This window comes from Psammomys obesus, unplaced genomic scaffold (genome assembly GCF_907164565.1).
Source record: "Psammomys obesus unplaced genomic scaffold, mPsaObe1.curated_primary_1811, whole genome shotgun sequence".
In the NCBI taxonomy this organism is placed as follows: Eukaryota; Metazoa; Chordata; class Mammalia; order Rodentia; family Muridae; genus Psammomys; species Psammomys obesus.
This window is the reverse complement of record NW_026592118.1, coordinates 19,947,409-19,971,918: the sequence shown is the minus strand read 5'-3', so window position 1 is coordinate 19,971,918 and position 24,510 is coordinate 19,947,409. Positions and strand designations below refer to the sequence as shown.

Here is a 24,510-nt window from a genome sequence, read left to right as displayed (position 1 = left end):
TATTTGTCTCCAAATTACACATGGAAGAAAATAAACCCCTGCTTTTAGGGAAATCTCCACAACAATGACTTTCTGAGACTGAGAATCATTGGCAAGGTTTATTTGTTGGCTTTGTTTGATCTGAGAAAGCAGTTTTGTGGGCAGGTAATTGGTTCAAACTGTACAGCCTAGCTCTTGCATTATCTTCCTACTTCTTATTGGGATTTGATTTTCAAACCCCTCCTTTTCTTACAAAATACATTGACATTTATTCTCAGAGGTGATGTTAAAGAAAAGCACCAGGAAAGAAGTATTTGAAAACACCCATTTTTTAGCTATCCTTAGGAGAGTGTAATTCCTTAATATTCTTAACTATTTCGAGGTCATGAAACATCTTGTAGGGAAGAACATTCTTCAGTGGTATGGGAGAAACGTGCTACTGTTGGTCACCATGCCACTAAAGGTTGCAGATAAGCACAGAGGTCTGACAACAGGAGATTAAACCTCTGAGAGAAGTGAACGGACACCTGTCACATGGCTTAAACACATTCTTGGCATCCTGAGTTGAACAGTGAGATTTTAGATTTTAGCCAAATGAGCCAGGTTTTATATGTCTTTTAATGAAGAGAATTCAAAAAAGGCAGTGTTGTCAGTACACCCATGAACAATAGACTATCAATAAAAGCGATATTACAAAACATAAAAACTACATACATATGATGTGAACGAAAATAGGAAAAAAGAACTCTCAAAATCCATCGTGCTTAAACAACATGATGACTTGGTTGTCACTGTCCTTAGGTTTAAGTAACAAGTTGCAAAGATTACCTTATTATGGATGAGGTTTAGTAATTATCAAATAGGTTTATACTTATAAAATTAAGTAAAATCCTATGATTGAATTTTCTTTTGTAATTTCTAAAAGAGGGACTTCTCAGGCCTTTCAGAAGACCTGTTCATTTCATACACTGACAACAATGGCTTTGCCTAGTAAAGCCTAACATTATTTTTTTTTTCTAACTTACACTTTATTTCTTATCACATTATGCCACACTTATCGCATATTGGTCCTGTTTTCTTTATCAATTTTTATCTAGATTTTAAAGTCCAAGGAAACTAGTCTCCTCAAAACTATCACCTCCTGCTCTTAGAAGTTTAGATTAGATCACACAGAGAGACCCTGGGGCCAATAGCATCGCTGTCTTCTGGGACCTTTTTATTGATAAGCTAGCCTAAACCTGCTTAACAAGGATTTGACTATTACGGTATCTGAAGGAGACATCTATACACACTAAATGTGGAGGCACATTGATCAACCCCATTTGTTCTGGAACGTAGTCATGTTTGTGTAGTCATTAATTTCATCTGTGTACCATTTTTTTTCCTAATGCTGTTAAAAAATAAGCCAAAAATATTTAAAAATAATTTCCACAGTAATGGTTCCCAGAAAGTTATTATATTGGATTTTGGTAGTAGATATATTATTACAAACTGCAGGAACCAGTTATGAGTGGTACGTTGCAATGGAATGTTTACATTTGGAAGCTTATGTCGTATGCAGTCACCTTTTTCACTGAATACAAGAAAGCAAGCGACAATTTTCATTGAAAATATCAGAGCTAACATCCTTTAAGAGATGCGGATAACTGAACAAATTTGTTCCATTCACATGGAAAGTTGAACTGTGATGAGACATTACCCATGTTGAGCATTTTAGTGTGGAAATGACTATGGTTAAAGTGAATACCTTTCTTCATGAGCTCTCCCATTGGCAGTCAGATACCTATTGATTGTGTCCTGGGTAAATGTCACGTCACATGAAAGGCACTGAACTGGTCCCTTGTCTTAACTTCATAAATTATCCCATATGAAAAGAAAATATATGGACCAATCCAGTACATGGATCCTATATTCTAGACAGTTAATAGTTAATGTCCTGTTATAAAATTAAACATTTCAAAAGAAGAGATCATTCTAATGTCACATACCAAAACACTCCCAATATTCATTAGGCAAGAATCCAGTGGATAAATTAATTTTAACATTAATATCTTTCCTCACTTCAGCTAAAGTTAGACGATCAGTGCTCACAAGATACAAATGATGTGTGTGGGGAAGCTGGCCGGATTCGTAGGAGAGCCAAGCAATGATTTATTCCACAGGATGCTTGCTGTGCTACAAATCAACCTTTGGTTTGAGAAATCTCATTTGCAGCTAGTTGATGTGACTCAGTTTTCAGTATGACTTGAGACCAGCCAGAGGTGAACAATTAATTAACCCACAGAATCATCAGTATGATCCTGCATAATTAGATCAGTTTATACGTTTTTTTTTAAAGAGTGGGGGCACGGAGTTCAGTAGCAGGTCATCTTCTGTCCTAAGGTAGGTAAGAATGTTAGCTTGTCCATCTACTCAGCATGAGCATTTACTAACAGAAGAGATATGTATGTGTGTGTGTGTGTGTGTACATATACATGTATGTATATACGTACTTATATATGCTGTGTTATTTAAGTTGTAGCAGACCAATTGTTTGATTGGTCCCTAGAGTACATTAATCTTTAATGGATTGTAGTAATATAATCTATAGTCAGTTGAAGTCATAAGATTGTTATGTGTTTAGATGGCAGATTGAGAGAAAAGTACTATTCTGTTCAGGATCCACACATACTGAGATCTCGCACAGTAGTTCAACATTCTGCAATTGTCTATCTTATCCGTCCAATTTTGATGTATTTTTGAATAGTTATCGACAATTAGGCAGCATTAGGTCCTTATGCTAAATCTGTATGGAAAGATCATAAAAATATTTAAGTTACATGATACATCCCAGAAGTATTATTTTATACTGCTATTTATGGGCATAGACCCCAATTTAAAATGAAGGTGGTATGCACAGAGGTTTGGGTGTTAAAAATAACTAATTAATTTATTGTTCTTTAAACAGAACAATGGCGTTGGTTTTACTAGCAGAAACAATTAACGCAGCATACTTTAATTTTATTAGTTGAATGCATGACCTGCAATGGTGAGAGTTACCGCGGTCCCATGGACCACACAGAATCAGGAAAGACTTGTCAGCGCTGGGACCATCAGACACCGCACCGGCACAAATTCTTGCCAGAAAGGTAAAATCTCACCAGATCTTGCTCCCATAGATCCTTCTCTTTACAAACCATTCTTCATTCTGTAACAAACCAGCAGGAAACATCTTCATCTGCTCCTTCCTAGTGGGATACGGGACAGATAACGTGGAATTAACCTTAATATCCTGGCTTCTACCAGAGCTGCGGGAGGCTTCAGGTTTGCAGAAAGGAGTCTCGGGGTGAGAGAATTTATAAGCAGACATTTCGGGGCAGTAGCTTCACTTTCAACTGAGTTGCTCAAGTATGTAAAAATTTTGAGCAGAAATCGCATAAGGGAAGCAGTAGCGGAAGTCTCCTCTTATTTCCCATAGCAATAAACAGGCAGAACTAAGCAAAGCAAAGAGTCCAGTGCAACTAATAAAGCAATGGCTGCTTTGATAAGCCCAGCCTTTCCACAGATAGCCTATATGCAACCGAGCTTTGTTTAGTGTCTTCCTGATACTTGGGCTGTATGGCTAATCCCTTAACATAGTTCACGTCCATAATAAAAAGAAACACAAAACACACAAAAACATCATTTGGTTATTTTATTCTCATGTATTTTAAGATTGCTAAAACAGACTTTTCATGTGAAAATTTTGAGTTGAGAAAAGAAATCAAAGTGTAATTAATTTTATAATAACAAAATAAAGTGCAAATAATTAGGATAGTTGATATCTACCTTCCTTTGGAAATTGGTGTAAATCGCCTTTTTCAAATTTTTTTCCCCTCCGTTTTTGTTGATGTCTTCTCTTTTATTCTTATAAATGGAATTAAAGCTCTTTTCTTTTTAAACGTATGTCATTTCTTTTAAGTAAGAACAGAAAGGATATGGTAGCAATTAAATTCAAATCACCAGTTCAGGACGCTGCTAATTTAAAGGGAGGTGGGATGTGGAGAAAGTGGTGTGATGGAGTTTGTCTCTTGCTCCAGTGGAGGTGAGGGCACGACCTAGCAAGGCTCCAGTTCCAACACTGAGCTTGTCATTAGCAGCAGAGCTATTGAAACCTGACTTCAGTTTGAAGTTTAAGCCTGCCCTAGAAAAGAACCTGCTCCCTTAATGAGCATTCTACACAAGGTCACGTTTGTGGAATTTGTCTTTAATTGGACTCAGTGAAACAGAGAGGTAGTTGGAGATCCTAACTGGTGGTCAGGTTCAAAATGGACCCAACTTAGTAACAAAGAGGACGATACTGTGTCACTAACGGAATATGTAAGTTAGCTTGGGCAGTTAGTGACAGTTGGCCCTATTAAAGAAGAGGAGGGAGACTTGTCCTCAGCTCTAGCATCTAAGCTAAGCGGAAAGCTCTTCTGTGACTTGAGGGCTGTGTGGTGTCTCCAGGCAGATTTACGTGACACTTTTCTTGGTGTGCTTTGCAGATATCCCGACAAGGGCTTTGATGATAATTATTGCCGCAATCCTGATGGCAAGCCGAGGCCATGGTGCTACACTCTTGACCCGAATACCCCTTGGGAGTATTGTGCAATTAAAATGTGTGGTAAGTTGGGGGTCAAATTTATTGCTTCCTTTTCCTCTAACAGCCTGGATCTAAGCAGCAGTTATTGGGGAGATAGCTTAACAACTATTTTATTTGATATCTCGGTATGCATGAGTTTTAATATTTTAAGACTGTGTTGGGTCGTCCTACCCAACCTTTGCAACCTTTTCATATAGCAGTTGTTTGGAGAGGGATACAAGGGTATGGATATAAATACATGTACATGTATGGTGGTAAATGCTTGTGGCTTAATGATACCAAGAAATTAAAATTAAAAAAAGCCCATTGAAAGAGAATGATCAGGGAATGTGCACGCCTGTGTAAAGTTCTTATGTCTGCAACCACTTTAGAGTTTACCACCTTCTCCTGGATCCTTTCACTGCCTCTGGTCTGTGAGTTGGAGCTGTCATCTGACAGCAAACCTCTTTTGGATAAAGGTAGACCCTGTGATGGGGGAAACTATGCCTCATGAAGATTCTCACAGGTGTCTTTAACTTTTAGAGAGTGATGGCTTCCCTCTGGCTGCCCTTGAATATGGCGTACATTTTGTTTCAGCTTGCTATGTTCCTAAGCTCTGCTTCCAGATGCTGGTTCTTAGCAAAAGTCTTAGGATACAAGCTAAATATCTTCCTACTTGTGATATCCCTTTAAATTTGTGAATGTGGTACTCTTTTTTAGATCAAATCCATGTTTTTTCCCTTTCTTTGAAGTTATACTATGTAATAATAATTAGATAGAGACATGCTTTTACATGATTTTTTTATTTTTGCCGCTGGAATCTAAAATGCTTTAAGATACGTAGAACTGCATGCAATTATGAGGCAGTAATAATGCTGTAAGTTGGTCTTATAGTTTAAAGTTATATGTTGGTATAGAGATATATAAGGAAATGATTTATCTAAAATCATGTGCCTGCACCCAACATAACATGAAATCATAGGGTCATGGACAGCTATTTGATGTTTCCCTGTGCAACCTTGATGAGGAATGCCTTCTGAATAAGCCATACGACATGATTCAGAGTGCTGAACTATCAGTGTAAATTTTAGACCCACTTATAAAAGAAAGTATTTGGGCAAGTCATGAAGACATAGAGAAGGGACACGACATATGTGAAGTGGTTGCAGAATCTGGAAGCCTCTCAGCTGAGACACAATGTTCCAGGGAGACTGAATCATCTGTTTCGTCCTCTAAAATCTAAGATGACTCCTGTGACAGTGGCACTGTGTTGAGGCTGGATTAGTTCCACCCACTGACTTATTTAATCATACTCGACTTTCCATCTTTTCAGATCCGTTAGATACAGTACACCAATTGTTTGTGATCTAGGCATTATTAAAACTTTTTTTTTTTTTCCTGGAATAAGGACTAGCACACATACACATGAACGCACAGGGGACCAGACCAGGAATATGTACTCACAGCACACAACCTACGTTGACACGTATTCTACATACACATCCGCCTTTTGACTGGCACATGTATGCTGGGGAACCTGAGGCCACTCTCCTTCATGGCTATAAACCAAATCATAAGGATGTTTGAAAAAGAGATTGGAAAAGGAAATAAAGAATGTCACTTTCATTATTATACTTTTCTAATTATGGAACAAAGGCACATTATCTAATACCGCCTGAATTTTGCTATAATCTATCGCCTTGAGGTCTGAAAACAACAGAGACACCAATAAAAGAGATATTTAAAAAGACATTAAACATTTATGACAGTCGCCAATGTGGATTATTAGTAATAGTTTATCTCTAAATGTCATAAAGCACACACACATATATAAATATATATACATGTATGCACTTGTGTGTTTGTCCTATAATCATAGGAATTTTAACAATTCAATTTCAATATATGAACTTATTTCAGAGCAATATAACGAGATGAGAGGTAAAAGACACACCGACAAAAGTACATAAAATACAAGCAATGAAGAAATAGGGTATAAATTAAAGGAACAGGCAAAGTGGGAAGTGAGAAGACAAAGCGGGGAAGGATGTGAACAGTATTCAAGAGGTAGAATCTAAAGTCTATATGTCACATTGGGAAGAGTTGGAAGTGGGGTGAAGATAGAGATTAGTGTCCCAGTGTATTAACTAAATGTGAGATGTATTAGGTGAAGAACGGGATGTACCTACATTAGATGAGTGGCCTCTAAATCCACTCTTCTGTATGATGTTGGGGAACAGAAAAGCCTTGGCTGTGAGGCAGTGTTAGCCAGGAGAGGGCAAAAGCAGGACGCTTTGCCACTTTCTGTGAGACATGGATTCTCTGAGTTACTGCTGTGTGTTACAGTGTTCATAACTGTACAGGATAAAAATGTGACTGAGCTGGACAAAGTTCTATGGTCACATTGAAATTTCAGAGCTTCAATGTGAGCTGCCAAAGCATAGCTGAGACTGTCTTGATAAAGAATTTCGTGACTCCCAGAGCTACAACTTGAATGGTATTATTTCTTTTTCTGATGAATGAACTTCCAGTTAGTGCCTACCCCTCTTTCTAAGCTTTATCCTATAGTCAGTGTGTTTCTGAAAGTGAAGGATGGATGTTGGTCGCCATCTGTAAACATGTGCCAGAGTGCTCTACAGAAGGCTTCTGGACCTTCCTTCACAACATATTCCTCACAAAGTGATATCCTCACAAATCTCAGAAGCCCACAACATTTCAGCTGTATACCTTTTGAGAGCCCAAAGCATATGAAAATATAAGATACTAGAAGTAAATCACAAGACTGCAAATCTTGTGTAGTGCCTGAATGGAATACTGGCTTCCTATTTATGCTTTTTTTTTTTTCCTGGGCCAAGTTCATAATTTTTAACGAGTTTGTTCCGTATATTGGTCAGAAATAATTGTACCAGGTATGTTAGTGTTCTGGTGTTTGTGAAACTCTTTTGTGACTAATGTCTCTTAGAAAGCTTCACTGATTGTTTAAGTCAATTTACAAACTTCTTGGACCGAAAGCTCGTTCTCAGTATATCTCTGTGGGTTATGTGATCCAATGCTTACTATATTAGAAATTTAAAGCATGTGAATTCACTAGTAATAGTAAGAACATTGAATAGTAATACATTTAGTTTTAATAAGAAAATCTGTAATGTTTCAGAAATAGAGAAATCTATGATATTATAGTCTTTTGTAAATTAGAAGTTTTTTGGGTTTTTTGTTTGTTTGTTTTTAAATAGTGCCCTCTTTATAGGAGGCAGCCAAGCACTTTTTGTTTGCTTGTGTCTTCAGTTTTTTGGGCACAAATGATCACAGAGTACTATTGTGAAGCTAGTACTGCAGGCCCCTGAAGTTCTAGGGAAAGTCGGGTGTATGTTAGGTCAGTGAATGTTGCTTTGGTCCTGTAGAGTGCATGTATCAGAATATAGCTGTTGTCTCCTCCATTGACCTCAGTCTCCTACCACCAGTAACTTACCTGCCAGGTAACTTGTACTGTCAATATTTTTCTCTGAGTTTCTTCAATAATCTTGCAGTAGTGTCTGTTCTATGATTTGAATATTCATTTGAATGCTTACTACAATCATTTATCCAGTTCAGAATCTAAAATCCCAAAGTAATCCCAGCTCCGGAACTCGCTCCCATATTTCCTGTTTAATGCCTCACTTACAGCTGTCTGTCTAGTCTTCTGTTGCAGGCCTAGATTAAAAAAACAAAAACAAAAACAAAAACAAAAAACAAACAAACAAACAAACAAAAAACTCTATTTAAGGTTCTTAAATGCCTCTACTTTCCTTCTACACACACACCTTAGGTAGGAGATTAGTAGAAAAAGGGGCTGTAGACCCCTTTTAGCTATTTTCTGCTGATTAGGGTCCTTGGGTTCTTTGAGGATATATCAATCTCAGTAGCCAGAATATCAGCAGTCCAAAGCAGAGCAGCAAACAGCAAGCAACAGCGGAAGTGGTGGTTCCACCTACCAAAAGCGGCCAGACTCCTCCGAAGCGACAAAACTCTGCCAAAGAAGCACGAAAAGTTCTCTGGAGAATTTTTTTCTCTGTGAAAATGAGCAAAGGGACCTGAATTGTTTCAAAGCATTGTCCCACTGTCTGTGGGCTTCTACTTTTCGCTGTTCAGAGTCCTCTGGAGGATGTTTTTGAGCTTACACAAACCAAGACCCTCACTCCAGTTAGTCTTCAGCTGACAAACATCACTCGTCTGTTCACTGAGGCTGTTTTCCTTAGGAGGAATAAACATTCCCACATCCCACACTTGGGACTAAAATAACAACAACAACGACAAAAAAAAAAAAAAATTACATGACACGTTTCAAAAGAAACCAGAAATTTCCACTTCATTCTGTGATTTTTTTTCATTGGCCATTTTGACTCATTCACTGTCCCTTTTATGCCATAAAATATCACTTTTCATCATAAGTATTTGGTGAATGCTTTTCTGAGTTATCACTCTATTCACTGTTTTCTTCTTCTGTTTTCTTCTTAACACTACAAAACCAATGATGTTTTTAAAATTCTGGCGTCATTATTTTTTATCCATAAGCTGGACTGTAACACACACATTGGAGTGGGGAGGCAAGGAGGGAGAGAGAGAGGAATAAAAAAGAGAGGAAGTAATAACTGAAATACATTGGATATTTCTTTGATTCCAAATGTTGAAAAATCAAAGCATCTTTAACTTCTCTTCCACATTTTCAATGTCCTAAGTGACTCAGAATCTACCAGCTTTCTCTCTAGAAGTTCTTGCTTTCTGTTCCAGGTACAGGTTTTTTTGTTTGGTTGTTTGTTTGTTTTTCTTCTACTATCTCATGTATTTTGAATTCCCATAATTCCTTTTCTCCTCATATTCCTTCTGCCTTGAACTACCATCTTTCTTCTCTCCTACCTTGTCTAGTTTAAACCCATACCTTGTGTAAATTTTAAGTTAGCCATCATTTTGTCAATATTCTCTCCTCCTGCTCCTCCTCCTCTTCCTCCTTTTTTTTTTTTTTTTTTTGAGACAGGATGACACTGTGTATAGCTCTGGATACCTGGAACATATTATATAGTTCCAGCTGGCTTATACTAGGGACATCCTTCTGCCTTTGCTTCCCAGATGCTAAATTACAGATGTATGCCATTAAGTACTATTTTCATTATAATTTCTAAATTTTACCCTTGACTTGGTTAAATGCCACTTATTTATAACTTATTTATTTATTTATGAATCAATATTTTATTTTATATCCTTGGTTGCCTTAATATTCTCTCTGTAGACCTGACGGCCAATTTACTGAAATCTGCCTGCTTCTTCTTTCTGAGCATTGGGATTAAATTTATATGCCACAAGGCCCAGATAAATACCTTATTTTAACCTTTATTCTACATTCACACCATATAAACCTCTCCTTTCATGTCCTTAACTAGTTGGAATCTTTATTTATTTTTTTAATTCAATTTAATTTGTCTTTCTACTCAAATCTGGAGGCACTAATTAAGCAGTGTTTGGCTATTGTAGGAGTTTAATAAAAAGGTGTGGATAAATGAAGGTTAATTCTTAGAAAGTTGGAATTTTTCACTTTTCTTTTTTATGTTTCTTGGTATTTTTTCTATGATTTTGATTTCCACATAAATAAGGACTAATATGTTATTCCCATTTTTTTTCTGTGACTAAGCTCATTCTTAGGCTTCAAGGTTTGCTGGGCTACTGTGGTTGTTGCTGTTTCTTGACTTAATTTTTGCTGCTCTTGTGTTATCTCATTTCTGTTATTCCTTTTCTTCTTTTCTTTCTCAGTTTTTAAACTTGTAGAAGATTTGTATTTGACAAGAGACATTTCAGAAGTATATACTACCCAGGTCTTTCAAAACTCAGGCACCTATTTGTGGTATTTCAATAGACTGAATTGTACAATCCCTAAACTTGAATGTTGTAGCATTAAATCCCCACATAATTATATTTTGGCAGAAGTATTTTAAAAGGGATTTAACATTAAGTAGAGTTCTAAGAAAAGGCCAAAAGCTAGTTGGAATGAGGGTCTTATAATGAAAGAAAAAGGTTTTTTTTCCTCTGTTCCTCTATCATTCCAGGACAAGGCAAGAAGTCAGCCATCTATAGGACAAAAGGAGCTCTCATTAGGAACTAGCTGACCAGGAGGCTGGTCTAGGTCTTCCCAGTCCACAGAACTGTGAGAAAATAAATCACCATTGCTTAAACTACTTGGCATCTTCTTATGACAAAATAGCCACCAATAACAAATACAAAAGCCTTCCTTGTGGTGATACTCACTCTAAGGCCATTTAAAAAGAAAGTATCACTATGTTTAAAACTTCAGTGTGCTCATATGCTGGGAAACTATTTATGACAAATTGTTTTTCTTCTTAAAGAAATCTGACTGTTTCACTGAGTTTTATTGGAAGTTCAAGGCCAGAGAAGAGACTCATATAAATAAAATTTGTATTATATTCTCAGTCAGGAAAAAAAAAATCACACTATCAATATCCTTCTCAAGGGAAAAGTCTTTCAGTTGGATGGCTTTTCCAAGTCATCTTCTAAGAAATAATACTATGGAACTGAAGACCTTTCATGAATGCCTTGTCTCCTGTGTATTTTGTACCAGAAAAGACTTGGACAAATTCCAGGGAAATGTTTCAGTATGAACACTGGCTTCACATGGAGAGCAAACGTGCAAGCAATTTGAGGTTTGCAGTTTGGAGGTCTTTACTGCTTTCCCATGTCAACTTTGAAACAAGAAGCTCTTTAAATTTACAGTGGGTCTGATCCTGCCCTTTGTGGTCCAAGAAGCACAAGTACTGTTGACTGGAGAGCGGCTTTACATACTGTACTCGAGTCTCTGGAGACCATCATGGGGTGAATCCAGTTTTTCATTACCCCTCAGTAGCTGTTTATGAAGCTACGAGGTGGGATGAACTCCAGGGGATAATCAAATCAGGTGTTTGCTCACTGGTGTGCCAAGCAATTTATTCTTAACTACCGAGAAAAGGATAGAAGTATGGGTTAGGGAGGTGCACCAGGGGCCGTGGGTAAGAATGTGCTCTGCAAGTGTGAGGACTTGAGTCTGTATCCCTAGCATCCACGTGAGAACAGGGCACCTGCTTTCTTTCTCTGAAATACTTGATGAACTCTTTGGTCTCTACACGCATGTGCACGCCCACAGGGGAGGGTGTCAGGCTGCTTCCCTCCGTTGAAAAAGCTGAATTATTTTTGGCAAGGGTTGTGAATGTAAGGACATAAGGGTTTACTAGTTTGTATAAACATGATTAAGCCCTGGGTGTGGCTCTTTGAGACTCTGACATTCTAGTTCCCATTCATAGATATCAGTTTAAAAAACAAATAGTTTCTCAACCAGGCACGGTGGCACATACCTGTAATCCCAGCACTCAGGGAGGCAGATCTCTGTGAGATTGAGGCCAGCCTGGTCTAATAGGTGAGTCCAAGACAGAAACCCTCTCTTAAAAAAATCTCTGTGAGGTTGAGGCCAGCCTGGTCTAAAAAGTGAGTCCAAGACAAGAAACTCTCTTAAAAAACAAAAACAAATAAAAAGTTTCTCTTCAAAAGTCAAGCAAGATTTTCACAGAGAACACTAATTAAATTTGTTTACTTACTTCTTTAAAATAGGGTCTTTTAGTCTATCCAAGCTGGCCTTGACCTCTTGAACCACACTCTCTTTAGCCTGCCAAATGCCACCATGCCTGGATGATCTGTCTTCGGAGATCTGTTTCTATTTAGAAAAGATGCTTGCCCTAGGAATTAGATAACCCAGTCCTCTCCATCTAAAAATATCTATTCAAATTTGCAAACTGCCTTCAAATGTTCTGGCCACCAGGACACTGCATCCAAACCAGGAGTGAAACTATTATTCCAAGTAGCCCCCATTGTGTTTCACAGCTTTGTAATAAGACATTGGGAATTTCGATACCGAATAGTGTGCTTCTTAAAGTATTTCCAAATAGAAACTTTTTGTCAATCATCAAGGACAAACATACCTGTACTCCTAGGCCACAGAAGAGCACTTAAATATCATTCCATCTGCTTCCAAAGCCTGGCCACCACTGACACCCCTGACAAATATTTTATTTGTGAGGAACTCTCAGAAGAGTTCCTGGTATGTTCAGCATGAACTTGGTAGACATACTTGCAAAAATATTTGTGTGTGTGGTGGTGATGTATCTCAAAAGTATGCTGTTTTATCTTGAGCTGATCAGCTTCAACAGATATTTGGCTACAATGTTGCTCTTCTTTAACTCTTCAAATGGCCACTAAAGGCTCTTTCAAACCTTCTTCAATTCAAGTCCCATGCTAAAGGATTAAGTACAAAGGAATGCCTTTCCCAACATTTGACAGCCCTTTCCAAATCAATTATCATGAAGCATTTGTTTTCCTTTTGCTCCAAGTTTTGGTGTTCATAGAGTAGGACAGCAGAAGGAGCCTATTTTTTTTTTTATTGCAGTTCAGAAATACGTTATTTTATTTGAACAATAAGTATGTGAGCAGTGACATCAGACATTTATATTATAGTTAAATGGTCTGTGGACAAATCATTTATCATGAATAATATTTATCATTCATCAGATAATATTTACTAAACAGCTTCAAAGAGTCTCATAATAAGTGTCATTGATTAAAGTTACTTAGTTGCCCTAAGTATTTTTATTAATATATCTTCACTCATCCAAATTGTTTATTATATTCACTGCAGAATTATGTAGTTATTGATGAGGTCGCCTCTAGCAGCTGCATGTGAAGTGAAATCAGTACAGATATACTAACCTGAATTTAGTATTTACCAAAAATACTAGCTCAATACTTTCCTTTGTGGTTAAAATAATACGTTTCCAATAAATTAAAATAAAAATAAAAACCAAGATACTTAAAATTCTACAAAGTTACAGATGCTTATTGCCTTATTAAATAAACATGATTATCATTATTAAGCCTATGTATGTTTGTGTATGTGTGCACGTCTGCATGTATGTGTACAAATACGTCTGTCCTCATGCATGTGTTGTGGAGGCCAAGGATTGACAATATGCATCTTCCCCAATTATTCAGAGTTTTTGAAACTCTGACCTCTGCTTTTCTCTGCCCATTCCCACTGACCATCCACTCTATGTTGGTCTACAATCCCCACTGGACCACACAGATTTTCGGTGTGTGCTGCAGATCTGAACTAGAGGGCTCCAATATGTGAGGAAGGTACCTTACTGATCAGACCGTCTTCTCAGCCCCTCATTATTTTGATGTCTCTCTCTACCATACTACTGTATTTTTTTCAGCAAAGAATGACTTCCTAAAATAATTTTTCCATCAAAATCTCTAAAATATTCTCTTGAAGTGGTAAGCTTGGTTGTAATTCCATCCTTTGAAAGACTGAAAAGGAAGTCGGCCCTAAATAAAAAAAAAATCTTCAAACTGTAATTATAATAATAATTATGATGATGGTGATATAAAATGAGGCAATATGAAGCAATATGTGACTAAAAGCTGAGGTGAACAATCAACCTAACACTTTAAATGGTAGGCATTTTATAATTTCACTTAAAAGCAGAACGTTTCTTAATTATTTCTGCTTGGAAACTTTTTCAGCTGAGATAAAGTTAACTGTAGCAGCAGAGCCTTCTCAGCTTGACCCTGACATTAGAGTGGCTGAAACATTAGTGAGATAGTTTCCTAATATAGCTGTATAATTGATTTCCTTTGTTTAAATTAACTTTTACAAAAAATATTTTCATAACATTCTTTTCAATTTCTAAAATCCTCCCTGATCTTGCTCCTTCTGTATCCACCCAACTGCATGTTCTTTTTCTCTTTGATTTCTTTTAGAGTCACAATTTTTATAATGTAGGTTTTCCTGAAATTTAAAAATGTGCTTATTCATATGAAAATTTCTCTACTCCTCATTGTTTCTGTAATTATGTTATTGCTCACAATAACATAATTTTTGCATCTGCCAGCTACTGATTTCCTAATGAGTTATTGTCATCTTTATTAACCTCAAAAATCTTCTTCACTAAATAGATTTCAACTTATCTTTTAACTGAAACCTCTATGTAATGTTCAAATATTAACGGGAATAGGTTCTTGTCAATATTTATAGTCATACTGAATAATGAATGGTGAGCTGAGGCAGAATGTCCTGCTTCTAGATAACCTGTATGACTTTTTTTTAGTCTAGAAGAAGCTTTACACAGTAGAAAAAGTACCATTTTTGTTTTCATTTTATCTTATTTTTTTATTATTCTCATTTATTACAATTTATTCAATTTCTATCCATCAGCTGTGTCTCCCTCCTTCGTCTCCTCCCAATCCCATCCTTTTTTCCTCTTTTCCCCCTATATCCCTCCCCTAGTCCACTGATAGGGGGAGTCCTCCTCCCCTTCCATTTGTCCCTAGCCTCTCAGGTCTCATCAGGACTGGTTGCATTGTCTTCCTCTGTTGCCTGGCAAGACTGTGCCAGGCAGAAGTGATCAGAGAGCCTGCCACTGAGTTCATGGCAGATTCAGCCCCTGACCCCTTTATTGGGGCACCCACTTAGAGATGGAGTCTATGGGCTACATCTGAGCCGGGGATTTAGGTCCTCTCTATGTATTGCCCTTGGTTGGCATATCATTCTCTTAAGTGCCCCCAGGGCTCAATTTTTATGGATCTGTTGATCTCCTTTTGGAGCTCCAGTCCCCTCCACGTCTTTTTATCTCCCCCTTCTTTCATAAAATTCCATGCATTCTGCCCAAAGTTTGGCTATGAGTCTCAGCCTCTGCTTAGATACCTTGATCAGTAGTCTTTCAGAGGCTGTCTGTGGTAGGCAGCCTTGTCATGTTCCCTGTCTTCTCCTGCTTCCAATGTCTATCGTGTTTAATCTTCTGAATGAGGATTGAGCATATTCCCTAGAGTTTCAAAACAATCTAGATGTCCCTCAATGGAGGAATTGAATGGATACAGAAATAATGGTATATTTACACAATGGAATACTACTCAGCTATTAAAAACAAAGAAATCATGAAATTTGTGGGCAAATCGATGGAATAGAAAAGATCATCTTGAGTGAGGTTACCCCAAAACAGAAATACACACATAGTATATACTCACTCATAAGTGGTTATTAGACATATAATATAGGATAAACATACTAAAATCTATACTCCTAAAGAAAAAAAAAACATGTTTTAAAACCTGTTTCTAATAACGAACTATAGAAATGATCTAAAAGTAAAGAAGTTAAGCAAGAAGGAAGACCCTGGGTAAGATGATCAATCCTCACTCAGAAAGGCAAATGGGAAAGACATCAAAAGAGAGAGAAAACAGGGAACAGGACAGGAGCCTACCACAGTGAGAATTCTGAAAGTCTCTATTCTGCAGGGTATCAAAGCAGATGCTGAGACTCATAGCCAAACTTTGGGCAGAGTACAAGGATTCTTAAAAAAGAAGGGGAAAAAAGAAAGACCTGGAAGGGATAGGAGCTCCACAATGAAAGCAACAGATCCAAAACACTGGCAAAGGGGTCTTTTCTGAGACGATGCTCCAACCAAAGACCATGCATGGAGATAACCTAGAACCCCTGCCCAGATGTAGCCCATGGAAACTCAGTCTTTATGTGGGTTCCCTAGTAATGGGAACAGGGACTACCTCTGACATAAACTCAGTGGCTGGCTCTTTGATCATCTCCCTCTGACGGGGAATCAGCCTTAAGAGGCCACAGAGGAAGACAATGCAGCCAGTCTTTTTTTTTTTTTTTTTTTTTGAGAGAGAGAGAACTTTACTATTTAATGTAATTTTCTCTCATACTTTACAGATATCTGTAATTAAAAGATAAACAAAGCAGCCAGTCTTAATGAGACCTGATAGACGAGGGTCAGAGTCAGAGGGAAGGGATGATGGAGGACTTCCCCTATCAGTGGACTTGGGGAGGGGCATGGCAAGTGATGAGAAAGGGAGGGTGAGGTTGGGAGGTGACTAGGGAGAAAACTACAGCTGGGATACAAAGTGAATAAAGTGTAAGTAATAAAAAATAAATAAAACCTGTTTCTGTATAAAAACATTCCATCAGATAATGAGCAAGTTCCCAATGATTTGTAACTTTAATGAAATATAGTTATTGGGGACAGTGAAATCCATCTCATTTTGCATTATATCAAAGGCTTTTAAATAATATTGAAATTAAGTCTTGGGTCCTCAGTATAAACTTCTATCTAAGTCACTTAATAGAACATTGTTTTTTTATTACTTATGAAGCTGTCATCTATCGTCCATCTACCCATCTATCACTATATGTTATTTCATATATTGCTTTCAAATAGCAACATTAATGGCAATCGCTGAACATTGTTATCTTTATTTGAATTTGAATTAAAGTTTAATTAAATTAAAGTTTAATTCAAATTTTATTTGAATTAAAGTTAGAATTTTTTGAGCAACAGTTCTATTTTATAAAAGAAATGCATAAAATGTTACATATTTTAAATGAATTAGAGCTAAGTTATTATTATAATAAGTTTTAAGAGAAATTAGAGGAAAACCATTGTTTACTGTGAGAGAATACCCCAACAAAAGCAACTTAATGGAGAAAGGGCTTATTCTGGCTCACAGTTTTAAGTCACAGTCCACATGGTGGGAACGTCAAGAAGGCAAAGGCTTGAAGTACTGCTTCATGTCATAGCCACAGTTAGGAAGTACAAGCACGAAAGAGTGCTGCTCAGCTCTCTTTTCTACTTAGGCCCCCAAGGACCCTCACCCTGGAATTGTTCCGCTAGATTGTGTGGGGGCTTTCCACCTCAATTAAAATAATCAAGGCCATAGGCATGCTCTGAGGCCCATTTCCCACGAATTCTAGATTATTTTCAAGTTGAACTAACCTTTTGCGTAACTATCCACTCTTTATTTTTATTGTTTTTTGTTTGCATTTACAGAGCTTTATAGAATAATGCTACACACAGTCAGTACTTAGCTTGCCTAAGCATAAACATAGCTCAGGTAACTTGGTGAAGTAAAACATCAGTCTACAAATAAAAGAGAAATAAACTTAGAAAAGTGAAACGCTGTGTTAACAATTTTAAACTGCTACATAGAGAAAACATTGATGGACCATTCTGTATTTGTACAGGTATTCCATCTAGTTCTAGAATGCGTTGCCACAGAAAAATTTACTTAAATCTAAAACTGTTCAAGATGGTAAAAATGTTTTTTATCTAAAGATTGTTGTATGATGATTTGACATAAAGAACAAGTGAGGCGTTTACTTCTGAGTTTATTAAGCCAATCAGAGCTTTATGTATTTTACTTCTGGGTTTGTTTCGAGGCAGGATGTTAGCATAGTCCAGGCTGGTCTCAAATTGTGGCCTTCCCTTCCCAGCCTTCCTAGTGTGGGGATTCCCGGTGGGCATCCTCACACTCATCTTCTGGATTGTTTTCTGTTCTATTTGATAGAGAATACATTCAAGACACAAAATGAGTCTGACTTATGGTAAAAATTAATTTCACGATTTTTTTTTTTACAGAGTAACTGAGGTGTGTGTGTGACAGAGAGAGAAAGAGAAAGAGAGTTAGGAAAGATATATAGGAACAACTCATTTTTTTTTAATCCCCAAAAATTTGGTGGAAAGAAAAGTGATGTATCAACTTACACAGCAGTCAACATATAAAAGAAAACTGTTGTTGATTTAGCTGTTCAGTTTGTATTTACTGAAGGAACTTGACTAAGAATGACACCATAGTCATTTCAGAAATAACTTGTTTCAGCATGTACCTGGTAGAGATATGTGGAAAAAAATATCTTTACAAAACTTCATGAGAAAAAATAATTTAGGTTAATGTGAAAGGAAAATTTGAATGAAGATAGTGATATGTTAAGTGTAAATTTTTAACTTCATTTAACTCTCTTTTCAGCTTTAGACATGATAAAAATAAAATCCCTGGCACCGCAAATGCAATGGCCACTGAAGGGGTGAAGCATCATGAAAGGTTTTTGTTAAGTTCATTTTCTTTTCCACCAATAGCTCATGGTGCTGTGAACGACTCTGATGTTCCTATGGAAACCACTGAATGCATTCAAGGCCAAGGAGAAGGCTACAGGGGAACCAGCAACACCATTTGGAATGGAATTCCCTGTCAGCGCTGGGATTCCCAGTACCCTCACAAGCATGACATCACTCCTGAAAACTTCAAGTGCAAGTAAGACAGTTGTGGGAAATGCTGCAAGCTTTAGAGAATCCGAGGAAAATGCAGCAGCCTGCTTTTACTCACTCCGTATCACAAATTAATGCCCTACCTAGGTATATGTAAAGGCAAAATGGGTGATAGTCTTCTTTTCAGACCTCAAATAAGCATTTTTAACAAGCATTCTGGGTAATGCTGATCTGGAGGGTTGATAAACTATATTTTATAAAACACATTTCTAGGTTCTTCCTCATTATAGTTTTTCTTGTAAAGATTTATTTAAGAAATTAACATTTCATAATAGTTGTCTGGTTTCAGACTCATTCATTTTCAAATTTTCTTATTTGCATGAAGACAAGGATTGCCTTTTCTTCTTTTACAGTGCGATACACTTTGATTTCCATCAACAGTTCAAACTGCTAAGTTTTCAGCCTTAAAAAGCCCATGAACAAAAGTATTTTTTAGTAGTGTAAGTGTGTTTTCAATTCTTTCTGTATCTGTGCAAATAAGGGGAATCAAAACTATGCGAATCAGCCGAATCAAAGGAACTGGCTTCCAGTGTTAATTACATTGTGGCTCTAAACAGTCCCCACAATTCCTTACCCACCAACTGTCTTGTTGGGTGGCTGCTACAATACTGCCATGTGTTTTTAAGTTGTCCACCTTGTTAGAAGGAACATGAAGTGGTTGCTTTTGGAATTTATAACACGCATGCTATGCATAGTGGTTTTGCTGGAATAGCGCCTATAAATAACTTATATTGGCTTTATATAATTGGCTTTTAATAAGACAACCTGACACAGCAGGATGGAGAGCTCCAAACTCTCGTGGTCCAAATGGAAAGGAGATTTGTGGGTGTACGAGTATGCATGCACGTGCGTGTTAGTTAACCCACTAGATCTCATTCTGATTTTTCCAGCGTTTTATAAGAATATAATTTAGACTTGTCATTCTGGTTTAAATTCTCTCATGTCCGTCATGGAAATCTATCTTCTATTCTTCATCCATTTCTAATTAAAATACTGATGAAAGATAGGAATGACCTACACCGACAACTTACTCCGCTGTTAGGCATGTGTATTATAATTACATCTTAACTGTTTAGTACTATTCATAAAGGTAATAAGCAGCTTCTCTGAACAGGAAAAAAATCCTTTTGATTAGAAGAAATATATGCATTAAATTACACATAACAAAGAAATACATAAATAAAGCAAGAAAAATACCTTTATTTCAATGTTTGGATAGTTTCAAATTCCATTTTAAATAAGAGAAGTAGATATTAGTAAAATTTCATCTAAAAGAGAATTATGGGTTTTCCCTATTATGTATAATATATACCAAATATATGATGCATGTATAGTGGAAATCAAACTTGGAGGCTGAGTGAGGAGAATTGAGGACTGCTGCCTCTATGGTCCCTCCGGCAGCAGAGTGCATGGAGAATGCACTCTGAGGTTTGAAGGACAGTGTTTATTTTACTACCCTGGGGAGTGTGTGTGGTGTATACAGAGTTCCAAGTTATTATCACCGTTCTAATACAAACCACACATACATCTGGGATAGCAGAAATGTGGTAGGCGATTTACCTTAACATGCTTCCTCTCAATAGGGACCTTAGAGAAAATTATTGCCGCAATCCAGATGGGGCTGAATCACCGTGGTGTTTTACCACTGACCCAAACATCCGAGTTGGCTACTGCTCCCAAATTCCCAAGTGTGACGTGTCAAGTGGACAAGGTAATAGCTGACATTTTGTAGTATGGGTGTGATTAAATCCAGGGGAAATGCCTAGAGGGAGGACACATTAAATTTTTTGTTGAATTGTTCTTGAGGCTTACAAGGACAATCACGAAATCAGAATGGTATATTTTATGTATCCATTCCTTGTTAATTCATTTAATATTTATTTAGTTAGCTATTATTCAAGGGGGAGTATGGTTCTAGATGGCTATAGAAAGCCAGTACCAATACATGACAGTAAAAACCTGGCTCCAGAAAACTACTTTTTAATATTTTTGGTCGTGAGCCTAGGCTTTAATGGCTGAGCCATTTCTTCAGCCCAAACTATTTTTAATAGGCAGGAAATGTGTAAAATGAAGATGCTAGTGGACAATTCTGTAAATTTGCAGCTAAATAAAGGAAAAATGAGCTGCAAGTGAGAGAAGAGAGGTGCTGTGCTCTTCTTTCCATGGGTGAGGGAGGATGGTCTGTGTAAAGTATAGGGTGATATAAGGAGAGTCGTACAGTCAGAAGAACATCCTAGGAAACTGAAAATGCAAGTAGTTCAAGAGGAGGGAATACTTGAAAATTTGAACACACTATACCAACTGAGAAAGATGGACCAGTCCACGAGGATAGAAAGATAGAAAGGTTAAATTACACCAGCTTTGCAGGAACTTTCCTGACTGATGTAGGAAAGGGTTTCTTTGAGGCTGAGAAATTATGTAATCTGATATGAGTTCCAGCTGATCACACTGGCTGCTTCATAGGAATAGAGTTCTCAGGGAGGGTTACAGCTAGGGCCAAGCAGCAGTGTTTCAGCAGTTCATGCCTAAGAAGGTGACTGCCACCTGGGTGATGGTGAGGATAACATTCACTACAGGGTTTAGAACAAATGCCATTGACTTGGACATACAGGTCCTTCAAGTCAGCCTGTGTGGGGAGCAATAGGAGACAGATTGAATTCATTCTGTGGAAAATAATTAATCAGCGGTGAGTAACAACATTGCACTCTAGACACAGGTCGATGTGCAGTAAATTGAGAACTATACTTCTTTTGATCATACTTTGGTTCGTGTAAACTTAAAAATCATGGCCGTCGTCATGAGAAGTCCAATCCTACCTCAAGATTTCATTTTTTTTATTGATTTATCATTTATTACAATTTATTCACTTTGTATCCCGATGTAGTCCCACCCCCATCTCCTCTTAGTCACAACCTTCCTCCCTCTTCTCCCTCTATGCCCCTCCCCTAGTCCGCTGATAGTGGAGGACCTGCTCCCTTCTTTCTGACCCTAGCCTATCAGGTCTCATCAGGACTGGCTGCATTGTCTTCCTCTGTGGCCTGGCAAGGCTGTCCCCACCCCTCCCTGGCTCCAGGGGGAGGTGATCAAAGAGCTGGCCAATGAGTCCTCTGAAAGAATCTACCCAGCAGTGTATCAAAGCAGAGACCAAGACTCATAGCCACACTTTGGGAAGAGTGCAGGGAATCTTTTTTTTTCTTTTTTAAAAATTTATTTATTGTTTTATTAATTACAGTTTATTCACTTTGTGTCTGAGCTGTAGCCCCTTCTCTCATCCCCTCCCAATCTGACCCTCCCTCCCTCATCTCCTCCCATGCCCCTCCCCAAATCTACTGATAGGGGAGGTCATCCTCCACTTCCCTCTGATCCTAGTCTATCAGTTTTCATCAGGACTGGTGAGTGCAGGGAATCTTATGAAAGAAGGGGAAGATAGAAGGACCTGGAGGGGACAGGAGCTCCATAGGGAGACCAACAGAGCCAAAAAACTCCATTTCTTAGGCTTATTGCCCTATATTTACTTCTGTCCTGTAGGATTTTCCCCAATGCCACTGTTCAAGAGCAGCTCTGAAAACAGAGTGGTAGAATGAGCCAATAAAGGGTTTCTTTAGCCAATCTCACACATTTGGAGACTTAAAGGTCAGCTGGAAATAAAGTTAAAACCAATAATTAAGGGACATTTGTTACCATATGAGTCTTCTGCATCTCTGCCTCATTCACTAAGACAGTTGCTGAACTTGTGGTAGAAGAAAATGCACACAGCTGTTTTTCCGCTTTCTGGCCTGTACTGAGTTGTTTTTACACACATGGGGCTACTTACAAGAGAATAGAATATGTAAATATTTTATTTGGTGATTAAGTAGATGATATTGCTTATGTAATGAATATATTTAATTAAGGATCAAAAGTTTACTTCAATGAATAAAGTAATTTGTTCGAATTGTCCAATTAGGACAAATGACACTGAATTAGACTCTCCATTTTCCCATCTTTTCTCTCTTTAATTTCTTGTAAACATATTCTATTACAGTAAATTCACCTGGCTCATGCAAGAGTCTGCTTGACTCTTTCAGGAACACTCTGTGAAGAAAACACAGAGTCAGTACTCAGGAAATACTGCCAGCAAGTTCAACATTTAGCTGAGAAATTTGCTGACCGTTAAGTGATTATATGCTACTGCCAATCTGAAGTTATGCTTATCTATCATCTATGTGTCTATCTATCACCTACATATTATCTATTTATCCATCTATCTATAGTCTATCTACATGTCTATTATCTATATATCTATTTATCTCTCATCTATTTATATCTATCTTCTATCATCTATAATTTATCTATCCATCATCTATCATCTATTTGTTTATTTTTCAACTATCTGTCAGTAAATCATCTACATGTGATCTATCCATCCATCATCTGTATCAATCATCTATCTATATCTATCTATCTATCTCTCAATCTATATATGTATATATCCATCTAGCTATCTATCCATCTATCATCTTTCTATATCTTTCTATCATCCTTCTATTTATGTTTAATATCACCTATCTATCTCTCTATCATTTACCTACCTATTGATCTATCTACCTATATATCTTCTATATCTACCTACTTATATATTATTTTTTATCTGTTATAAGGATACCTACTTTAAACTTATTATTAGTTTATACTATATGCCAATTATATATTACAAATCCCTTTCTTTTTTTCTGTAGGCATACACATGTAAAGCAATCTCTCTCTCTCTCTCTCTATATATATATATATATACTCATATGAACTGTTATTACTCTAATATTATTTTAATTATAATAAGTATTATAATTATAATGTATTATATCATATTATATATAAAATATATAATACAATACTATAAAATATACTATATAATACGTTATATATAATTGTAATAAGTATTATAATAAGTATTAATTTTATATGTAGATTAGTAAGATTGTTAACAAAAAGTAAAACTTAAAATTACATATTTAAAAATATTGATAAATTATACTTGGTAAATTATGAAGAGATACAGTTTATATATTTTATCAACTCAGAAAACATAATATTCTATACTAAAAGAACTGAGATGAAAGAAATAAAAAAATCATAGTAAAATCAAATGAAAATATACCTCAGAAAAATATAAAATCAATGAATAAATTGAAAGTTTTTAAAATTAGCAAACTAGGCAATAGTTACCTATCCAACTCAGGAAGAATAAAAATGAAGATAATATAAAGTATCATTTGTTCAAGAAGAGAAATGATTAAGGAAGCAGAAGATAAGGAAGCACATTTTGTCTATTTTACACATAAACTTTGAAATACAAATACAATAGTGAATTGAGGAGGACCTTTCTATCAGTGGACTTGGAGAGGGGCATGGGAGGAGATGAGGGAGAGGGTGGGATTGGGAGGGACTGAGGGAGGGGGCTACAGCTGAGATACAAAGTGAATAAACTGTAATTAATATAAAAATAAAAAAATAATTAAAAAATTCTTTTCCTTAATCTAAATGAAGTAATAACAGTGCTATCAAAATCCAGAACACTTTTCATCTGAAAAATTTTTATACAATCATGGGTATATAGAAATATAGAATCAAGAATCTCTAATCAATCATCTTTATTTATCTATTAATTTATCATCTATCCATATACTTATCTATCATCTTTTTATCTATCATTTGTCTATCTATTTCTCAAACATTTACCATCTATCTATCTATCTATCTATCTATCTATCTATCTATCTATCTATC

The 24,510-nt window shown here is 36.7% G+C and overlaps 1 protein-coding gene across 2 annotated transcripts in view; it reads left to right on the top strand.

The window, feature by feature from the left end:
- Positions 1–24,510, top strand: part of Hgf (hepatocyte growth factor) — a 68,892-nt gene that overhangs the window by 19,654 nt on the left and 24,728 nt on the right. For both annotated transcript variants that reach the window (XM_055612969.1, XM_055612968.1), the window contains exons 6-9: positions 2,987–3,107; positions 4,485–4,603; positions 18,556–18,730; positions 20,328–20,455. In XM_055612969.1, the coding sequence (XP_055468944.1) occupies positions 2,987–3,107; positions 4,485–4,603; positions 18,556–18,730; positions 20,328–20,455 (543 nt within the window). The remainder of the gene's footprint in view (positions 1–2,986; positions 3,108–4,484; positions 4,604–18,555; positions 18,731–20,327; positions 20,456–24,510) is intronic.